The sequence below is a fragment of the Pristiophorus japonicus genome, chromosome 4 (genome assembly GCF_044704955.1).
Source record: "Pristiophorus japonicus isolate sPriJap1 chromosome 4, sPriJap1.hap1, whole genome shotgun sequence".
In the NCBI taxonomy this organism is placed as follows: Eukaryota; Metazoa; Chordata; class Chondrichthyes; family Pristiophoridae; genus Pristiophorus; species Pristiophorus japonicus.
Genome location: NC_091980.1, coordinates 194,557,593 through 194,578,313, shown reverse-complemented (window position 1 = coordinate 194,578,313; position 20,721 = coordinate 194,557,593). Strand labels below are relative to the sequence as shown.

General features: G+C 44.8%; 1 protein-coding gene across 1 annotated transcript in view; it reads right to left on the bottom strand.

Annotated features, from left to right (window-relative positions):
- Nucleotides 1-295: 295 nt before the first annotated feature.
- fsip1 (fibrous sheath interacting protein 1) overlaps nucleotides 296-20,721 on the bottom strand; it is an 816,866-nt gene continuing 796,440 nt past the window's right edge. The window contains exons 14-15 of the mRNA XM_070877889.1: nucleotides 18,895-19,462; nucleotides 296-1,930 (exon numbers count right to left, since the gene is read on the bottom strand). Coding sequence (XP_070733990.1) covers nucleotides 1,890-1,930; nucleotides 18,895-19,462 — 609 coding nt within the window. The 3' untranslated portion in view covers nucleotides 296-1,889. The remainder of the gene's footprint in view (nucleotides 1,931-18,894; nucleotides 19,463-20,721) is intronic.

Below are 20,721 nucleotides of genomic sequence, written 5' to 3'. Positions count from 1 at the left end.
TATGGTTCATTTACACGTGACATTTTCTACTTACAGTTTAGCACTAGATTCCTTTGCTTTCTGATTGTACACAGTTAGAATCACAAAAGACAAACCAGCAATAATAAAATGTAGAACTGCAGAGATCAAAAAAACATGACATGGACTAAACAGGAGTCCAAAATATCAATGCAACACAATAACACTTTCTCAGTGTAAATAGATCCATTGAAAAAGAAGTTAAAGACCAAACCACTCATTGGAATTAATTCTATGAAAATCATACATTTATTTTGTTGAAAGTACATAAGGGGAAAACGGTAACCAAAAAAACCAAGCAGAACCCAGATACCAAAACACAGCAGCTGCCACAATTAGGGCTCACCATTTTATAGGCAGTTCATTGAAAATGTGAGCTTTACTTATGAGTTTATTCTACTAACAGCCTGCATTGTAAATATTAAGTTTCAATTCCACAAAATTACAGCATAATTAAAGGGGAACCGTTGAAATGAAATCATTTCCCCTGTAAATATTGAGGTGGGAAAGTTGCTAACCATACCTTCTCTTGCAGATTTTATTGCAGGTTTAATTATTGTGAGTGGGAATCAGCATGAATTATAGAATCGTACAGCACAGAAGGCCATTCTGCCAATCTTGTCTGCGTCATCTCTTTAAAAAAGTTAGCCATTTTGTCCCACTCCCCTGCTCTTTCTCCATAGCCCTGCAAAATGTTCCTTTTCAAATATATATCCAATTGTCTTTTAAAGGTTACTATTCAATCTGCTTCCACCATCCTTCAGGTAGTGTATTGCAGATCATAACAACTCACTGCGTAAAATAATTCACAGTTATCTCTCCTCTGGTTCTTTTGCCAATTATCTTAAATCTGTGGCCTCTGGTTACTGACTCTACTGCCAGTGGAAACTGTTTCTATTTATTTACTCTATCAAAACACCTCATAATTTTGAACACCTCTATTACATATCCCCTTAACCTTGTCTGCTCTAAGGAGAACAACCCCAACTTCTCTGGTCTCCCAAAATAACTGAAATCCCTTATCTGTTATGTATTGATGTGTGTATTGTCCTGGTACCTTAAATGTATAATTAGCACAATGGTACACCACAGAGGGCACTGTGGTGGGAGACTTGAAAGTACCTGCAAGAGGCAGTATAAAAGGCTGACCACCACACCTGAGAGTCACTCTGGAGCTGTTCAATAAAGGACCAAGATCACAGCAGTTAGATCAACACCAGACCGTGCGGAGTCAGTGATTTGTGTGCTACATACATCACATTGTGTGCTACATACATCACAGTATCTTTCCAGTAAATTTCCTCTGCACCCTCCCCAAGGCCTTGCAGGCTTCAGCGTGCTCAAACACAACTCAGAACTTCAGTACCAGCGTGTGCCTAATCAGGTACACCATATGATTCGGTATTTTCCAGTCAGGCTACCCAAAATAGTAGATCTCAATAAGGCTGTGTCAACCTTGACAAACTAAGAATATCTCGTCTTGATTTCTTCTCTAGAATGTGGAGGGAGAGTAATTTGGCTTTCTTGTAATCCCACTCCATTCAACCAGACTACTCTTCTCCTTGATGGCCCAAATCTGAACTTGTTTCACGAAAATGAGTTTCATTGCAAGGAACTGCAACCAGAGTAAAGCAATTGCAACATAAAATAAAAATCATATTCCTTTCAAGTTATTTGTACAATGTCTGTGAATCAATCAGCTATGTCTAGTAAACTGGCCAACTCAAATACTAAAGATCATAATATTGCAGAGTGATTGGTACCAACAATGTTTTCTTAGGAGCAAACTCATCGTTCTTTAATAAAGACTACTTCAGAAATTACTGACATTGAATTGTACGGATCCCAAAAATGTGGTCACAAAGTTTCTTCTACTTCAGTTCCACCTCGCTGTCAGCAACATTTTCATCATCTATGGAAAACAAAACGATATTCAATCGTGTGAATGAAATGTTCAACATTAGAATTCTTTAGTAAACACTGAGCTATGCAGACCAGGAAGGTCATAGGGTCAATTCCAGAAATGTTCTGAGCTAGTGGGTGCTATGACTGATCACAGCACTCCTGGATTAGGGAAGAGAAAAATCAGCCAGCATTCCCATTGCTAATCATTTTCCAGTGGCCATGGAAAGAAAACTTGCTTGAAAGTTGGGTAAGGAAAAGGTCTATCTCAGCTACGGTCCTTTCATAGTTGAATAACCTACTGACACACAATGTTTAAGCTCACACTTGGAAGAATGACCAGGTACCAGAGGACTGAGGAATCATGGAGGGAGATGGGTGGTGTGGGGGGGTGTCAGCGGGCGCCTTCGGTGATGGGTCAGGTGGGGAATAAAAATGTTGAGATTGGGGTGGGACGCTACTTTCCCAGATGTCGGGTCTGTCACCACTGAACAGACCTGACACGCAGCGGCGGGGAGGCAATTTAGGCCAATATGGCCTTGTTAACAGCTCTTTAAACAGTATTTTGAGCTCACCATTTTACCAGGTTGTCTACAGGGTCTATGCTGCTCAGAGATCACGTCAGGTAAGGACGTCGGGAGTTGTGTGACCATGAATTCATTTCTTTACTTGACAGCTGCAAATATGCTATAAAAGGTCCCATTTCACAGCTGTTCACTTTCGAAGATCAAAAACTTATTGCATTGGGAAGGCACATTGAGCTTTATGCAAGTTATAAGTGTTTGGAACAATCTCCATCCAGTGTCACCTCATTAGAATAACCTCTTTCACCATTTACAGATCGCTTCTGTCAACTCAAGTTCACCTGCCATCTATTACCTTAGCATCGCTGTCCTTGAAACTATCTCACCTTGGTCCTCAGAATCCTACCATGATCAGCCCCTACACCAGCAGCAGGCACACTAGCAACACCAACCTTCTCCGCAATCAACTGATGCTGCACAGGACACAGGGCATCGGCACCCGACCACATTGCTGTCCGGAATGCCAGGGATGGCCTCGCCATGGCCACATTTACTTCACTTGATGCTGCACACCCTGGTTGCCACATGATACGCCAGCTTGGCAACACCCCACACCAATACCATAAAGCATCTCTACAATGCCCAAGCCATTCCTTTCACATTCTTCACTATTGCGGGGGGGGGCGGGGGGGGTACCGTTATGTCTCACCATTTACTGCAACTCACTAAGCCATTTAGAAAGGTGCACACAGATCTGTCCAAGAATGCAAAGTGTTAAAAATAAAGGTTTCAATATTTGACATTACATTCACAGAAACATTGCATAAAACACCCAAGTGCCTACCCTTGTGTGTTGTTGGTTGGTATGATTGGACTAGGATGAGGGTGAGTGTGAGGGTTGGCTAGTGAGATGGGGAAGTGATATTGTAGATAGAGAGGAATGGGTGGAGGTGCAAGGTCAGTTGGTGTGAGTAAGGATGTGTAGGAGTAGGGCAGAGAAGGCAGAGTGAAGGGAATGTGATGAGTGGCACAGCAGGATGAGGTTGAGTGTGTCTTTGCAGTAACGTTTCATGATTCACTAATATCTTTGAAAGGTTTGCGCCACTGCAGCCTGGTCCTCCTGATGACATTCCTGCTCGTGTCTTCCTGCGCAACATTCAACCAGGCTGCGTTGATCTCCTGTGGAAGTCTCTTCCGCCCATTAGAAGGGACTCCCTTTATAAGCGTGGGAGAGCCTGGGTGCAGTCGTGCACCTCTGTGCAATGCTTGGCAGTGTTTGCAGCACCTCAATGCTGTTGAATACTGACAGCACAAATGTCAAACTAAATTTGCACATGGTTCCTTTAAGACAGATGATGACGTGTCAACAAATGATGAAATCAGACACGCTTTCTACAATTAATATTAATAGGGTTACATCATCATTTATAGAAATGCACATTGGCATTGGAAATGTGGATTCATATTGCCTGAAGGCTGGGCGGGCTTAACAAGCCCAATCAACGTAAAATCATTTTGCAGAGAGGGCTGGAGCCAGCAGTGAGGTCAGGATCCGCCACTGATCCTGGCTGCACTGGACCCGTCAAGGTAGGGGAAATCGCGGCCCATATTTCAGTTCTGTCTCAGCCTTCAAGAAAAGGTCAGAGTACAGAAAGAGATAAAGATAATATAAATATTCCGGGAACAGGAAAGGTTATAGCAATTAATAATAAAGTAACTGGCAAAATAAAGCAGGATTCATAAAAAATTAAAAAAATATTAAATTGCCTGTATAGCAATGTAAAGAGCATCAGCAAGCAAAAGTGTGATAGGTTACAAAAAGTGTGAGAAATATTTTTTGTTGTGAAAGATTAGGAACTGTGGCGGATCAAAGGGATTTTGCTGTCCAGGTACACAAATCACCTAAAAGCTAGTGTACAAGTACAAAAAGTTATCAAAAATGGTAATGGTTTATCTCAAGGGGATTAAAATACAAAGTTGGAGAAAATTATGCTTTAGTTGTACAGAATCTTGGCCAGACCCATCTACAGTACTGCGTTCAATTTTGGGCACTGAATCAGATTAAGCATTATAATAGCCTTAGTGAGGGTACAGTGCAGATTCACCAAACTAATTCCAAGACTTAAAGGGTTAAGTTATGAGGACAGATTGCATAAAATTGGCTTGTATTCCCTTGAATTTAGATGGTTCAAGGGTGATCTAATTGATGCCTTTAAAATAATCAAGGGATTAGATACAGAAAGACTATTTTCTCTGATGGGGAATCCAGAATAAGGCAGCATAAAGAGTAAATCTTGTGGAGGCACAGGGCATAGCTGAGGTACTAAATCAGTACTTTGCATCTGTCTTCACTAGAGAAAAGAATGCTGCCAATGTAGCAGTGTAGGAGGAAGTATTAGCAATACTGGATAGGATAAAAATAGATAAAGAGACAATATTTAAAAGGTTGGCAGCCCTCAAAGTAGAAAATTCACCTAGTCCAGATGGAATGCATCCTAGGTTACTGAGGGAAATAAAGGTGGAATATGGGGATATGGGATGGTGCCAGAAGACTGGAGGATTGTAAATGTCACACGCCTGTTTAAAAAAGGCAAGAGGGATAAACTTCAAACGACAGGCTAGTCAGTCTAACATCATTGGTGGGAAAATTTTATAGACAATAATCCAGGACAAAATTAATAGGATCTTGGGTTAATAAGTGAAAGTCAGCATGGATGTTACGGTAAATTCGCGTTTGACTAACTTGATCGAGCCTTCTCAACTTGTCCTACCAACTTCAAAGATTTGTATACATGCACCCCTATGTCTTTCTGTTCCTGCACCCTCTTTAAAATTCTACCATTTAGTTTATATTGCCTCTCCTCATTCTGTCTACCAAAATGTATAACATCACACTTTTCTGTGCTAAATTTTATCTGCCACGTGTCTGCCCATTTTACCGGTCTTACTATGTCCTCCTGATGTCTGTTACTATCCTCCTCATTGTTTACTACATTTCCAAGATTCACATCATCTGCCAATTTTGAAATTATGCCCTGCAAACCCAAGTTCAGGTCATTAATATACATCAAAAAGAGCAGTGATCTTAATACTGACCCCTGGGGAACACCACTGTACACCACTCTCCAGTATGAAAAACAACTATTTACCACTACTCTCTGCTTTCTGACCCTTAGCCAATTTTGTATCCACGCTGCCACTGTCCCTTTAATCCCATGGGCTTTAACTTTTTATTATGTGGTACTTTGTTAAATGCCTTTGAAAGTCCATATACACAACATCAACCAAATTAACCTCATCAATCCTCTCGGTTACTTCATCAAAGAATTTAATCAAGTTAGTTAAACACAATTTGCCTTTAACAAATCCATGCTGACTTTCATTGATGCACCCATTTTTTTTCAAAGTGCCAATGAATTCTGTCCCGGAATTATCGCTTCCCGTTAACACCAAGGCACAAATGACTTTTAGCCCGGGCTCGGCGCCACTAACGACTCTGGTGAAATTCCCTGGGAGTTTAGCGGCGGTGGTAACCAGTAGCGCCCTGCTTTGCCGGCAATCACAGTGTCATCACCGTACGCAGCGACCCATTTTCGCCCCGGAGCAAAAATTTGGTAGAGACCCCTGAAGGTGCTACGGACGATGCCAGCAACAGCTTCAGGGGGCTGCACTTTGGCAGAAAAAAATCAAAGAGCAAGTTATTATTTAAATGGAGAAAGATTGCAAAGTGCTGCAGTGTAGTGGGGCCTGGGGGTACTTGTGCATGAAATGCAAAAGGATAGTGTTATATACGTGGACTTGTATTTACTCTGTACAGCCACCAGAGGGCTCATTCCCCGGAGTCCCAAGGGATCCCATAATCCCTTGGGAGCACAGGTATTTAAGAAGGCTTCACAGGTTGGAGAGGCACTCTGGAGACCTGCAATAAAAGACTAAGTTCACACGTTACTTTGAGCTCACAGTATTCAATCTGACTCTTTCTCCACACACAACAACTGGCGACGTGATACAGATAGCGAACCTAAAGATGCAGAGAACATTGGGCATCCTGGAGAAATTTTCGGAGGGAGATGATTGGGAAACTTTTGTGGAGCGACTCGACCAATACTTCATGGTCAACGAGCTAGATGGGGAAGAGAGCGCTGCCAAACGATGGGCGATCCTCCTCACCGTCTGTGGGGCACCAACGTATGGCCTCATGAAGAATCTGCTCACTCCAGCAAAACCCACGGAGCAATCGTACGATGATTCGTGCACACTGGTCCGAGAGCATTTGAACCCGAAGAAAAGCGTTCTGATGGCGAGGTACCGGTCCTACACCGACAAAAGGTCTGAAGGCCAGGAGTTATGTCGCCGAGCTAAGATGCCTTGCAGGACAATACAAATTTGAAGGACATTTGGAGCACATGCTTAGAGACTTTTTCGTACTTGGCATTGGCCTCGAAACAATACTTCGCAAACTTTTGACAGTAGATTCCAACCTTGAGTAAGGCCATAGCGATAGCCCAGGCGTTCATTGCCACCAGTGACAATACTAAGCAAATCTCTTAGCACACAAGTGCTGCTACAAGTACTGTGAACAAAGTTATGTTGTTTTCGAATCGTAACGTACAGGGCAGGTCACACATATCTGCAGCTACACGTCCGTAGATCTCTCAGAGTCCACCATCAAGGGTGATGAATGCAAGGCCATTAAAATCTTGTTGACGCTGCGGGGGTGATCATCATTTCCATTCATGCCGATTCAAAGGATACGTTTGCAAGGGCTGTGGAACAATGGGACACCTCCAACGAGTGTGCAGGCCAGCTGCTAAGCCTGTTAAACCTGCAAACCACCATGTTGCAGAGGAGGATCACGACGAAACAGAGCCTCAGATAGAGGAGGCATAGGTACATGGGGTAAACACATTCACCACGAGTTGTCCCCCGATAATGCTGAATGTTGAACTAAATGGACTCCCGGTGTCAATGGAGCTGAACAAGGGCGCAAGCCAGTCAATCATGGGCAAAAAGACTTTCGAAAGGTTATGGTCCAACGAGGCCTCAAGGCCAGTTTTAACTCCAATTCGCACGAAACTAAGAACTTACACAAAAGAACTGATTCCTGTAATCGGCAGTGCTACCATAAAGGTCTCCTACGATGGAGCGGTGCACAAGCTACCACTCTGGGTGGTACCGGACGGTGGTCCCACGCTGCTCGGCAGGAACTGGCTGGGAAAGATATGCTGGAACTGGGACGACGTCCAAGCGCTATCGCCCGCTGACGACACTTCGTGTGCCCAGCTCTTAAACAAATTTCCTTTGCTGTTCGAACCAGGCATCGGGAAATTCCAAGGAGCAAAAGTGCAGATCCACCTAATTCCGGGGATGCGACCCATCCATCACAAGGCGAGAGCAGTACTGTACATGATGAGAGAAAGGGTAGAGATTGACCTAGACTGGCTGCAACAAGAGGGCATCATTTCACCGATCGAGTTCAGCGAGTGGGTCAGTCCTATTGTCCTAGTCCTCAAGGGAGACAGCACCATCAGAATCTGTGGAGATTGCAAAGTAACTATCAATCGTTTCTCCCTGCAGGACCAATACCCACTACCAAAAGCCGACGACCTCTTTGCAACGCTGGCGGGAGGAAAGACGTTCACGAAACTGGATTTGACTTCAGCCTACATGACGCAGGAACTGGAGGAATCATCGAAGGTCATCCCCTGCATCAACATGCACAAAGGTCTTTTTGTTTATAACAGATGCCCATTTGGAATCCGATCAATGGCGGCGATATTCCAGAGAAACATGGAAAGTTTACTGAAGTCGGTCCCGCACACCATGGTCTTCCAGGATGACATCTTGGTCACAGGTCGGAACACAGTCGAGCATCTGCAGGACCTGGAGGAGGTTCTTAGTCGACTCAACCAAGTGGGGCTCAGGATAAAACGCTCGAAGTGCGTTTTCCTGGCGCCTAAAATGGAGTTCCTGGGAAGGAGGATTGCGGCGGACGGCACCAGGCCCACCAACGCGAAGACGGAGGCAATCGAGAAAGCACCAAGTGCCACAGAACGTGACGGAGCTGCGGTCGTTTCTGGGACTCTTCAACTACTTTGGTAACTTCTTACCGGGTCTCAGCACACTGCTAGAACCACTATATGTCTTACTACGAAAAGGGGGCGAATGGGTTTGGGGCAAAAGCCAAGAAAATGCCTTTGTAAAAGCGAGAAAATTGTTATGCTCAAAAAAATTGCTTGTGTTGTATGATCCATGTAAGCGTTTGGTACTAGCATGTGATGCATCGTCATATGGCGTTGAGTGTGTACTGTAACAAGCTAATGATTTTGGGAAACTGCAACCGGTTGCTTCTGCATCTAGGAGTCTGTCTAAGGCTGAGAGAGCCTACAGCATGATTGAAAAAGAAGCGTTAGCATGTGTCTATGGGGTAAAGAAAATGCATCAATACCTGTTTGGGCTAAAATTCAAATTGGAAACTGACCATAAGCCACCTATATCCCTGTTTTCCGAGAGTAAAGGGATAAATACAAACGCATTGGCCCGCATCAAGAGATGGGCGCTCATGTTGTCCACATATGCCATCTGCCACAGGCCAGGCACAGAAAATTGTGCCGATGCTCTCAGTAGGCTGCCATTGCCCACCACGGGGGTGGAAATGGCGCAGCCCGCAGATCTAGCCATGGTTATGGAAGCATTTGAGAGTGAGCAATCACCCGTCACTGCCCGGCAGGTCAAAACCTGGACAAGCCAGGACCCCTTATTATCTCTGGTCAAAATCCGTGTGCTTCATGGGAGCTGGTCCAGTGTCCCAGTGGAAATGCAGGAAGAGATAAAGCCGTTCCAGTGGCGCAAAGATGAAACATCTATACAGGCAGACTGCCTTCTGTGGGGCAATCGAGTAGTAGTCCCCAAGAAGGGCAGAGACACCTTCATCAAAGACTTCCACAGTACTCACCCAGGCATCGTAATGATGAAAGCGATAGCCAGATCCCACGTGTGGTGGCCCGGTATCGATGCGCACAGAGTCCTGCATTCACAGATGTAACACATGCTCGCAGTTAAGCAATGTCGGGAGCCAGCGGGACATCGAGAAGGCGAAGCAGCAGTGTGGTGAGGCCTACAAAAGGTCCAACAGTCGGGGAGCAGCGTCGGGAGCCAGCGGGACGTCGAGGAGGCGGAGCGGCAGCGTGATGAGGCCTACAAAAGGCGCAACAGTCGGGGAGCAGCGTCAGGAGCCAGCGGGACGGCGAGGAGGCAGAGCGGCAGCGAGGTAAGGCCTACAAAAGGTCCAACAGTCGTGGAGCAACGTCAGGAGCCAGCGGGACGTCGAGGAGGCGGAGCGGCAGCGTGATGAGGCCTACAAAAGGTCCAACAGTCGTGGAGCAACGTCAGGAGCCAGCGGGACATCGAGGAGGCAGAGTGGCAGCGTGATGAGGCCTACAAAAGGCGCAACAGTCGGGGAGCAGCGTCAGGAGCCAGCGAGACGGCGAGGAGGCAGAGCGGCAGCGAGGTAAGGCCTACAAAAGACCAGCCGGTGCAGCTGCAGCAGGGAGGCAAAAAAGAAGTAGAAAGAAATCGAAAGGTGACATCACAGCCAAGGGAGTAAGTGATTGGTGAGTACATTTTCTTTTTCTTTTCTTTATCAGTAAGTAACCTTTAGCATTATTGTTGCCAAATTAAGTGAATCTAAGGGTTAAGTCATGGCAGGAGAGCTCGGAAACGTGTTATGCTCCTCCTGTGCTATGTGGGAAGTCAGGGCTGTAGCACCTGACAGACCGCAGTGCGACACTGGAGCTGCGGGTGGATTTACTCTAGAGCATCCACGATGCTGAGAATGACGTGAATAGCACATTTAGTGAATTGGACATACCGCAGGTAAAGGGTACACAGCCAGATAGGGGATAGGTGACCAACAGAAAGTGCTGTGGAAGGAAGGTAGCGCAGGGGTCCCCTGCGGTTATCCCCCTGCAAAACAGATACACTGCTTTGGGTACTGTTGAGGGGGATGACTCATCAGGGGAGAGCAGCAGCACCTAAGTTCATGGCACCGTGGGTGGCTCTGCTGCACAGGAGGGCAGGAAAAAGAGTGAGAGAGCTATAGTGATAAGGGATTCAATTGTAAGGGGAATAGATAGACGTTTCTGCGGCCGCAACCATGGCTCCAGGATGGTATGTTGCCTCCCTGGTGCAAGGGTCAAGGATGTCTCGGAGCGGGTGCAGGACATTTTGAAGAGGGAGGGTGAACAGCCAGTTGTCGTGGTGCATATAGGTACCAATGATATAGGTAAAAAAACGGGATGAGGTCCTACAAGACGAATTTAGGGAGCTAGGAGCTAAATTGAAAAGTAGGACCTCAAAAGTAGTAATCTCAGGATTGCTACCAGTGCCACGTGCTAGTCAGAGTAGGAATTGCAGAATAGCTCAGATGAATACGTGGCTTGAAGAGTGGTGCAGAAGAGAGGGATTCAAATTCCTGGGAGATTGGAACCGGTTCTGGGAGAGGTGGGACCAGTACAAACAGTACGGTCTGCACCTAGGCAGGACCGGAATCAATGTCCTAGAGGGAGTGTTTGCTAGTGCTGTTGGGGAGGAATTAAACTAATAAGCCAGGGGGATGAGAACCTATGCAGGGAGAGCGAGGGAAGTAGAATGGGGACAGAAGCAAAAGATAGAAAGAAGAAAAGTAAAAGTGGAGAGCAGAGAAACCCAAGGCAAAAAGCAAAAAGGCCACATTACAGCAAAATTCTAAAGGGGAAAAGTGTGTTAAAAAGACAAGCCTGAAGGCTCTGTGCCTCAATGCAAGGAGTATTCGGAATAAGGTGGACGAATTAACTGCACAGATAGCAGTTAACGGATATGATGTAATTGGCATCACGGAGACATGGCTCCAGGGTGACCAAGGCTGGGAACTCAACATCCAGGGGTATTCAACATTTAGGAAGGATAGACAGAAAGGAAAAGGAAGCGGGGTGGCGTTGCTGGTTAAAGAGGAAATTAATGCAATAGTAAGGAAGGACATTAGCTTGGATGATGTATGGGTGGAGCTACGGAATACCAAAGGGCAGAAAACGCTAGTGGGAGTTGTGTACAGACCACCAAACAGTAGTAGTGAGGTTGGGGACAGCATCAAACAAGAAATTAGGGATGCGTGCAATGAAGGTACAGCAGTTATCATGGGCGACTTTAATCTACATATTAATTGGGCTAACCAAACTGGTAGCAATGCAGTGGAGGAGGATTTCCTGGAGTGTATTAGGGATGGTTTTCTCGACCAATATGTCGAGGAATCAACTAGAGGGCTGGCCATCCTAGACTGGGTGATGTGTAACGAGAAAGGACTAATTAGCAATCTTGTTGTGCGAGGCCCCTTGGGAAGAGTGACCATAATATGGTAGAATTCGTTATTAAGAGTTAATTCAGAGATTAGGGTCCTGAACTTAAGGAAAGGTAACTTCGATGGTATGAGACATAAATTGGCTAGAATAGACTGGCGAGTGATACTTGAAGGATTGACAGTGGATAGGCAATGGCAAATATTTAAAGATCAATGGACTTTAACAATTGTACATCCTTGTCTGGGGTAAAAATAAAATGGGAAGGTGGCTCAACCGTGGCTAACAAGGGAAATTAAGGATAGTGTTAAATTGAAGGAAGAGGCATATAAATTGGCCAGAAAAAGCAGCAAACCTGAGGACTGGGAGAAATTTAGAACTCAGCAGAGGAGGACAAAGGGTTTAATTAGGAGGGGGAAAATAGAGTATGAGAGGAAGCTTGCTGGGAACATAAAAACTGACTGCAAAAGCTTCTATAGATATGCGAAGAGAAAAAGATTAGTGAAAACAAACGTAGGTTCCTTGCAGTCAGATTCAGGTGAATTTATAATGGGGAACAAAGAAATGGCGGACCAGTTAAACAAGTACTTTGGTTCTGTCTTCACAAAGGAAGACACAAATAACTAGGAAATACTAGGGGGCCGAGGGTCTGGTGAGAAGGAGGAACTGAAGGAAATGCTTATTCGGCGGGAAATGGTGTTAGGGAAATTGATGAGATTGAAGGCTGATAAATCCCCGGGGCCTGATCATCTGCATCCCAGAGTACCTAAGGAAGTAGCCCGAGAAATAGTGGATGCATTGGTGATCATTTTCCAACAGTCTATCAACTCTGGATCAGTTCCTATGGACTAGAGGGTAGCTAATGTAACACCACTTTTTAAGAAAGGAGGGAGAGAGAAAACGGGTAATTATAGACCGGTTAGCCTGACATCAGTAGTGGGGAATATGTTGGAATCAATTATTAAAGATGAAATAGCAGCACATTTGGAAAGCAGTGACAGGATCAGCCCAAGTCAGCATGGATTTATGAAAGGGAAATCCTACTTGACAAATCTTCTAGAATTTTTTGAGGCTTGGTAGAGTGGACAAGGGAGAACCAGTGGATGTGGTGCATTTGATCTTTCAAAAGGTCCCACACAAGAGATTGTTGTGCAAAATTAAAGCACATGGTATTGGGGGTAACGTACTGACGAGGTTGGCAGACAGGAAGCAGAGAGTCGGGATAAACGAGTCCTTTTCAGAATGGCAGGCAGTGTCTAGTGGGGTACCGCAGGGCTCAGTGCTGGAACCCCAGCTATTTACAATATACATTAATGATTTGGATGAGGGAATTGAGTGTAATATCTCCAAGTTGCAGATGACACTAAGCTGGGTAGCAGTGTGAGCTGTGAGGAGGACGGTAAAAGGCTGCAGGGTGACTTGGACTGGTTAGGTGAGTGGGCAAATGCGTGGCAGATGCAGTATAATGTGGATAAATTTGAGGTTATCCACTTTGGTGGCAAAAACACGAAGGCAGAATATTATCTGAATGGCGGCAGATTAGGAAAAAGGGAGATGCAGCAAGACTTGGGTGTCATGGTACATCAGTCATTGAAAGTTGGCATGCAGGTTCAGCAGCTGGAGAAGAAAGCAAATGGTATGTAGGCCTTCATAGCTAAGAGATTTGAGTATAGGAGCAGGGAGGTCTTGCTGCAGTTGTACAGGGCCTTGGTGAAACCTCACCTGGAATATTGTGTTCAGCTTCCGTCTCCTAATCTGAGGAAAGATGTTCTTGCTATTGAGGAAGTGCAGCGAATGCTCACCAGACTGATTCCCGGGATGGCAGGACTGACATATGAGGATCGACTGGGCCTGTATTCACTGGAGTTTAGAAGGATGACAGGGAATCTCACAGAAACATATCAAATTCTGACGGGACCGGACAGGTTAGATGCAGGAAGAATGTTCCCGATGTTGGGGAAGTCCAGAACCAGGGGACATAGTCGAAGGATAAAGGGTAAGCCATTTAGGACTGAGATGAGGAGAAACTTCATCACTCAGAGAGTTGTTAACCTGTGGAATTCCCTACCGCAGAGAGTTGTTGATGCCAGTTCAGTGGATATATTCAAGAGGGAGTTAGATATGGCCCTTATGACTAAAGGGATCAAGGGGTATGGAGAGAAAGCAGGAAAGGGGGACTGAAGTGAATGATCAGCCATGATCTTATTGAATGGTGGTGCAGCTTGAAAGTCCGAATGACCTACTCCTGCACCTATTTTCTATGTTTCTATGTACCCAGGGAAGGGCTGCTAAGTTTATGGTCTTGGCCCTCCAAACCGTGGTCTAGGGTACATGTCGACTATGCAGGCCGGTTCTTTGGTAAAATGTTCCTTGTGGTTGTAGACGCATACTCCAAGTGGATTGAATGTGAGATAATGTCGGCTAGCACGTCCGCTGCCGCTACTGAAAGCCTGCAGGCCGTGTTTGCCACACACGGCTTACCCGCATGTCCTGGTGAGCGACAACGGGCCATGTTTTACCAGTGCTGAGTTCAAAGAATTCATGACCCGTAACGGGATCAAACATGTCACATCTGCCCCGTTTAAACCAGCGTCCAATAGTCAGGCAGAGAGAGCAGTGCAAACCATCAAGCAAGGCTTGAAGAGGGAAACTGAAGGCTCACTGCAGACTCGCCTATCCCGAGTCCTGCTTAGCTACCGCACAATACCCCACTCACTCACTGGGATCCCACCTGCTGAACTGCTCATGAAAAGAGCACTCAAGACAAGGCTCTCGTTAGTTCACTCTGATCTACATGAACAGGTAGAGAACAGGTGGCTTCAACAAAGTGCATACCATGATAGCGCAAATGTGTCACGCGAGATTGAAATCAATGATTCTGTATTTGTTTTAAATTATGGACAAGTTCCCAAGTGGCTTCCTGGCACTGTCATGGCCAAAGAGAGGTGTTTCGGGTCAAACTTTCAAATGGACACATTCACCGGAAACACTTGGACCAAATCAAACTCGGACTACCCTGAGCAACCCAACTTGGACCCTACCTTTTTTGATCCCCCAACACACACACCAGTGGCAACCGGCACCTCGGTTGACCATGAAGCAGAACCCATCATCCACAGCAACCCTGCAGAGCCCAACACACCAGGCAGCCCGGCAAGGCCAGCTGCACAGCAGCCCAGCGAGGGCCCAACAAATGATTCAACAACACCAGCTTTTACACCGAGACGATCAACCAGGGCAAGAAGAGCCCCAGATCGAATCACATTGTAAATAGTTACACTCTTGACTTTGCTGGGGAATGCTGTTATATATGTGGACTTGTATTTACTCTGTACAACCACCACAGGTATTTACTAAGGCTTCACAGGTTGAAGAGGCACTCTGGAGAGACCTGCAATAAAAGACTAAGGTTACACGTTACTTTGAGCTCACAGTATTCAGTCTGACTCTTTCTCCATACACAACAGATAGTATGCAAGTATAGCAAGTGATCAGGAAGGCCAATGGAATCTTGGCCTTTATTGCAAAGGGGATGGAGTATAAAAGCAGGGAAGCCTTGCTACAGTTATACAGGGTATTGTTGAGGCCACACCTGGAATACTGCATGCAGTTTTGGTTTCCATATTTATGAAAGGATATACTTGCTTTTGGAGGCAGTTCACAGAAGGTTCACTAGGTTAATTCCCGAGATGAGGGGGTTGACTTATGAGGAAAGGTTGAATAGGTTGAGCCTCTACTCATTGGAATTCAGAAGAATGAGAGGTGATCTTATCGAAACATATAAGATTATGAGGGGGCTTGACAAGGTGGATGCAGAGAGGATGTTTCCACTGATAGGGGAGACTAGAATTAGGGGGCATGGTCTTAGAATGAGGGGCCGCCCATTTAAAACTGAGATGAGGAGAAGTTTCTTCTCTCAGAGGTTTGTAAATCAGAGAGCTGTGGAAGCTGGGACATTGAATAAATTTAAGACAGAAATAGATTGTTTCTTAAACAATAGGGGGGATAAGGGGTTCTGGGGAGTGGGTGGGGAAGTGGACCTGAGTCCATGATCAGATCAAATCAGCCATGATCTTATTGAATGGTGGAGCAGGCTCGAGGGACCGTATGGCCTACTCCTGCTCCTATTTCTTATGTTCTTATGTACCTGACTTAAGGCCGTTCGCGGGGCAAAATTTAAAGGGGAGGTGGCGATTTGAAAACAAAATGGCCAACTTAGTGGTCGCAGCCTTCCTCATGTTGTATTGCAGGGTCTGTGTCGCAATTTTGCACTCCACTTGTGTACTGGGCAAATGCCACGGCACCCCACTCCCTGATGGTCCAAGTAGGGATCCATTTCTCCCCAGCAGAGTCGGCAGCTTGGCCCTCCCCTTTAATGAAGGGGAGGACCCTGTCCACGCGGCAGCACTACGTGTCGCACCGTGTAGCGCCTCAACCCTCACGGAGTCCTTCTGCCCCGCTTGCGCCACGTTCGCGCTATTTTATGCTCCACTTGCACTCGGGGGCGGTAACCCAATAGGTTGCGGGGCAGGATTTCCATGTTACCGCCCCCATATGGGGTGCTACGCAATTTTGCCCTCACTGACAGGAACATTTGCAATCCTCCAGTCCTCTGACACTACCCGCATGTACAAGGAAGATTGAAAGATTGTGGCCAGATCCTCCGCTATTTCCACCTTTACTTCCCTCAGTAACCTAGGATGCATCCTGCCTGGACTGGGTAACTTTTCTACTTTGGAGATTGCCAACCTTTTAAGTATCTCCTAGTTATCTATTTTTATCCTATCCAAAATCACTACAATGGCAGCTTCTCTAGTGAATTCAGATGCAAAGTACTGATTTAGTACCACAGCCATGCCCTCTGCCTCCACAAGAAGATCTCCTTTTTCAGATCTAATCAGCCCCACCCTTCTTTTGACTATCCATTTACTATTTATGTGTTTATAAAAGAATTTTGGGTTCCCTTTTATGTTAGCCGCCAATCTATTCTCATACTCTCTCTTTGCTCCTCATTCCAGTATCAATCGCTCCAATGTTGTAATTATACCAAGACTGCAGCTATATAAAAGCAAGTTCTTTCTTTCATTAAGATCATAACTTTTACTGTGTTTTTTTTTGATTGGCACCAATTCAGTCTTAATTGCACTTTGAGATGATACTTGTGCAGATATGCTGGAAGAAATGCTTTTTATAAGTTCACAAGAGTATGGGGATTTAATTAATTGACAGGACTTGTTTGAAACTGCTATGGAGATAAATATAGAGTTTCTTTTATTACTACTGAAACATTGACAAGTAGTGAAACAGTGAGCTCAAAGGCATAGCATTTGGAATTGGGCCAAGATCTTAACAATTAATAATCAGCAATTGAAAACATAACATTATTTACTAAGACTGCTGTGATATTCTGTAAATGACAAATCAAATAATAGTCGTGGATGGATTATAAATAGATTCTTGGTTCCAAATTGGTTCTGTGCAGGACAGCTAATAAGAAGCATAAAGACTCAAGGCCAAGGACTTCATATAGGTTGGTCACAGAACCCCTTTCTTATTAGCTTGTATAATATATGTAAACTTCCCTTTGCCTTCCTTCCGAGATCCAATGAAAAATGGCTGGCAATGACTGACAACATGCTGACTTAATGGGTGAAGAGACTATAGGGCTAGAAATTCGGTAGGTTAGCACCTCCCGTTAGCACCCGGAGTGCTAAGGGGTTAGTGACTGGGTGCAGTGAATGCAGTGACACACACAAACGTCAGTGCCAGTTATCACCCCGGATGTAAAATTGTCTCTCGCCTCCTGCTGTATCGCCTTGCGCCGACAACGCCAGCAAGAGGAGGCGTTGTGAACTCAGCTGTGAACTCGGCTGGCCGTCTGGGGAGCGGTAATTAAAGGCAAGACCGCAACCTTTATTATTTGCACAAGTCTGGTGCCTGCTCAAAGTTTTTCATGTTTCACTGGTGCAAGATGTCCAAGCCCTCCACTCTGTGACTGTTTGGGGCTGTAATAGCAGTCACGCAGGTCATAAGAACATAAGAAATAGGAGCAGGAGTAGGCCATTTGGCCCCTCTAACCTGTTCCGCCATTTAATAAGATCATGGACGATCTGATCATGGACTCAGCTTCACTTCCCTTCCCGCTCCCCATAACCCTTTACTCCCTATTGCTCAAAAATCTGTCTATCTCCACCTTAAATATATTCAATGACCCAGCCTCCACAGCTCTCTGGGGCAGAGAATTTCATAGATTTACAACCTTCTGAGAGAAGAAATTTCTCCTCATCTCAGTTTTAAATGGGCAGCCCCTTATTCTAAGACTATGTCCCCTAGTTTTAGTTTCCCCTATAAGTGGAAATATCCTCTTTGCATCCACCTTGTCGAGCCCCCTCATTATCTTATAAGTTTCAATAAGATCACCTCTCATTCTTCTGAACTCCAACCTACTCAACCTATCCTCATAAATCAACTCTCTCATCTCCAGAATCAACCTAGTGAACCTTCTCAATCGCCTTGCAAAACAGACCTGCCGACAACTAGCTTCTGCAGCATCAGTGGCCCGTCCCTTTAAACGAGGGAAGCACCCAAACGGAGTGCCAGGCTGCACGACCGTGGCCTGGACCACACGACATCGATGGAGCATGGGCCGATTGGTGAGAAAAAAATGACGGTGCAGCGCACCTAGCGCTACTAGTAGGGCGTGCCGCTACTGTGTCCGTGCCTCCGCTAACTCCCGAAAAACATTTGGGCCTCATTAGCACCCCCCAGAGGTTCAGAATTGGGGAATTTCGGCCCCAAATTGTTGGGTTCTGGCCTAGCTGAGTGGTTCAACGGTGTTTTCCTGCCTGTTTATGGCATGTCACCATCAGAACCAAACTCATCAAAATGTGAGAGAGGATAGATCTATTTTGAAACTTCCAATTTAAAATAAAGTCGCAGCGAGAACAGCAACTCAATTGATTGCGATACATATTCAAACATATCTGATCATTTTCTGAGTCCCACCCAGCTTCATTAAATGATAGGATGGCACAAGATGCAAAATATTGAAATGATTACTTTTGATTCAACATTTTAGTCAAAAGATAATTGTAAGTGACAAGGGCATATCATAGTACCTTTGTATAGTAACTGTGGAATGGTGGGAATGTTGTCATCTGTTGCCAGCTCCTTGTCCCTGGATCCGCAAAGGCTTGGCCCATCCAGGAAAGTGGGCTTTTTCACTTGTTTAACCTCCAGTGCCCTGGTTAAGTAGGACACTTCATGATTGCTTGGCATCCACTTCCCCACCTCACTCTCTGATTTATCATCATCTGCTGCTGAAACTGCCTGCAGTTTTTCCGCCAACCTGCTGATGTTAGCCATGACTTTGCTGCGATAGTAACTCGGGTTCTCACTCTCGATATCAGCAGCCAATTTTTTGCGGCTTCCTTCAGCTCTGCTAGGAATCTGGGAAAGGCCTGAGCTAGAAGCATCCTCCAAAAGCTGAGAAAGAACAGATTCTGACAGCCTTGGTGTGTTGTAGACAGTCAACGATGAAGGCCTTGGAGAGCACAACGAGCCAGAAGGGTCAGAATCAGCATCCAAAGCTTTATTTTCAGATATTCTTCCTAAACTTTGACATTGGATGCAGACATCCAGTAAGGAGGTCAATTGGTCTTCTGATAAGTTCGGCGATCCATCAGTCTGTAACCAAAAGATTAAGTGCATAAGCAATGATATTCAATTAATCTAATCTAATCACTTACATTGAAGTTTCTCTTTTTATTCATTGGCATGCATCAATTTCAAACTTTTGAGCATTAAAAACATTCTTTCCTTAACACAAATAAAAAAAATTTTTAATTCCTTCTCAATAAGTGACTGCAAATAAAGAAACTCATTGTGAAGTGGGCAAAATATCAGCTGATATTTTTTTCTTAAGATTCCCTCTAAAACACAATATACCTCCTTATACTTTCTTAACGTGTACAGTGTACTGTACAGAATATACACAAATAATTGGATAGTCCCTGCTAGGGCAACAGTGGCATGTAAAGATAATTCAGATTCAATTTACATTTAATAAACTCAACAAGAATGGCTACATCATCTTTAAGTTTTAAACACAAGAGTATTATTCAGTGCTGTCAGAATTTTCTGGATATTTCCCAGCAACTTATTTTATACCAAATTAGAACTGACTTTTTTTTTTAATGAGGTCAGGAAACAAAATAGATCTTTTTTTTAAAAAAGTGAACAAAAACTCAAATATAATGAAGTAAATGTATTTATGGCAAATGGGCATATCTAAGGAGGAAAGATAGCAGGTTCAGGTCCTAGGATAGAAATTCTCAGACAGTTGAGACCTAGTAATAATGCTCAATTATTAAAATTACCCTAATGCTCAATCACAGTTGGGACTGTACCAACCTAATGTCCAATCACAGTGCAGACTAAAAACATAAGAACATATGAAATAGGAGCAGGAGTAGGCCATTTAGCCCTTCAAGCCTGCTCCGCCATTCAACAAGATCATGGCTGATCTTCTACCTCAACTCTACCTTCCTGCACTATCCCCATATCCCTTAATTCGCTTTGTTCCCAAAAATGTATCGACCTCTGTCTTGAATATACTCAGACTAAGCATCCACAGCTCTCTGGGGTAGAGAATTCCAAAGATTCACAACCCTTTGACTGAAGAAATTTCTCCTCATCGCTGTCCTAAATGGCCAACCCTTAATTTTGAGAATATGACCCCGTGTTCTACATTCCCTAGCCAGGGGAAACATCTTCTTTGCATTAACCCTGTCAAGCCCCTTAAGAATTTTGTATGTTTCAATTAGATCACCTCTCATTCTTCTAAACTCTCGAGAATATAGGCCTAGTCGACACAATCTCTCCTCACACGAAAATCCCCCCATCCCAGGAATCAGTCTAGTGAACCTTCATTGCACTCCCTCTAA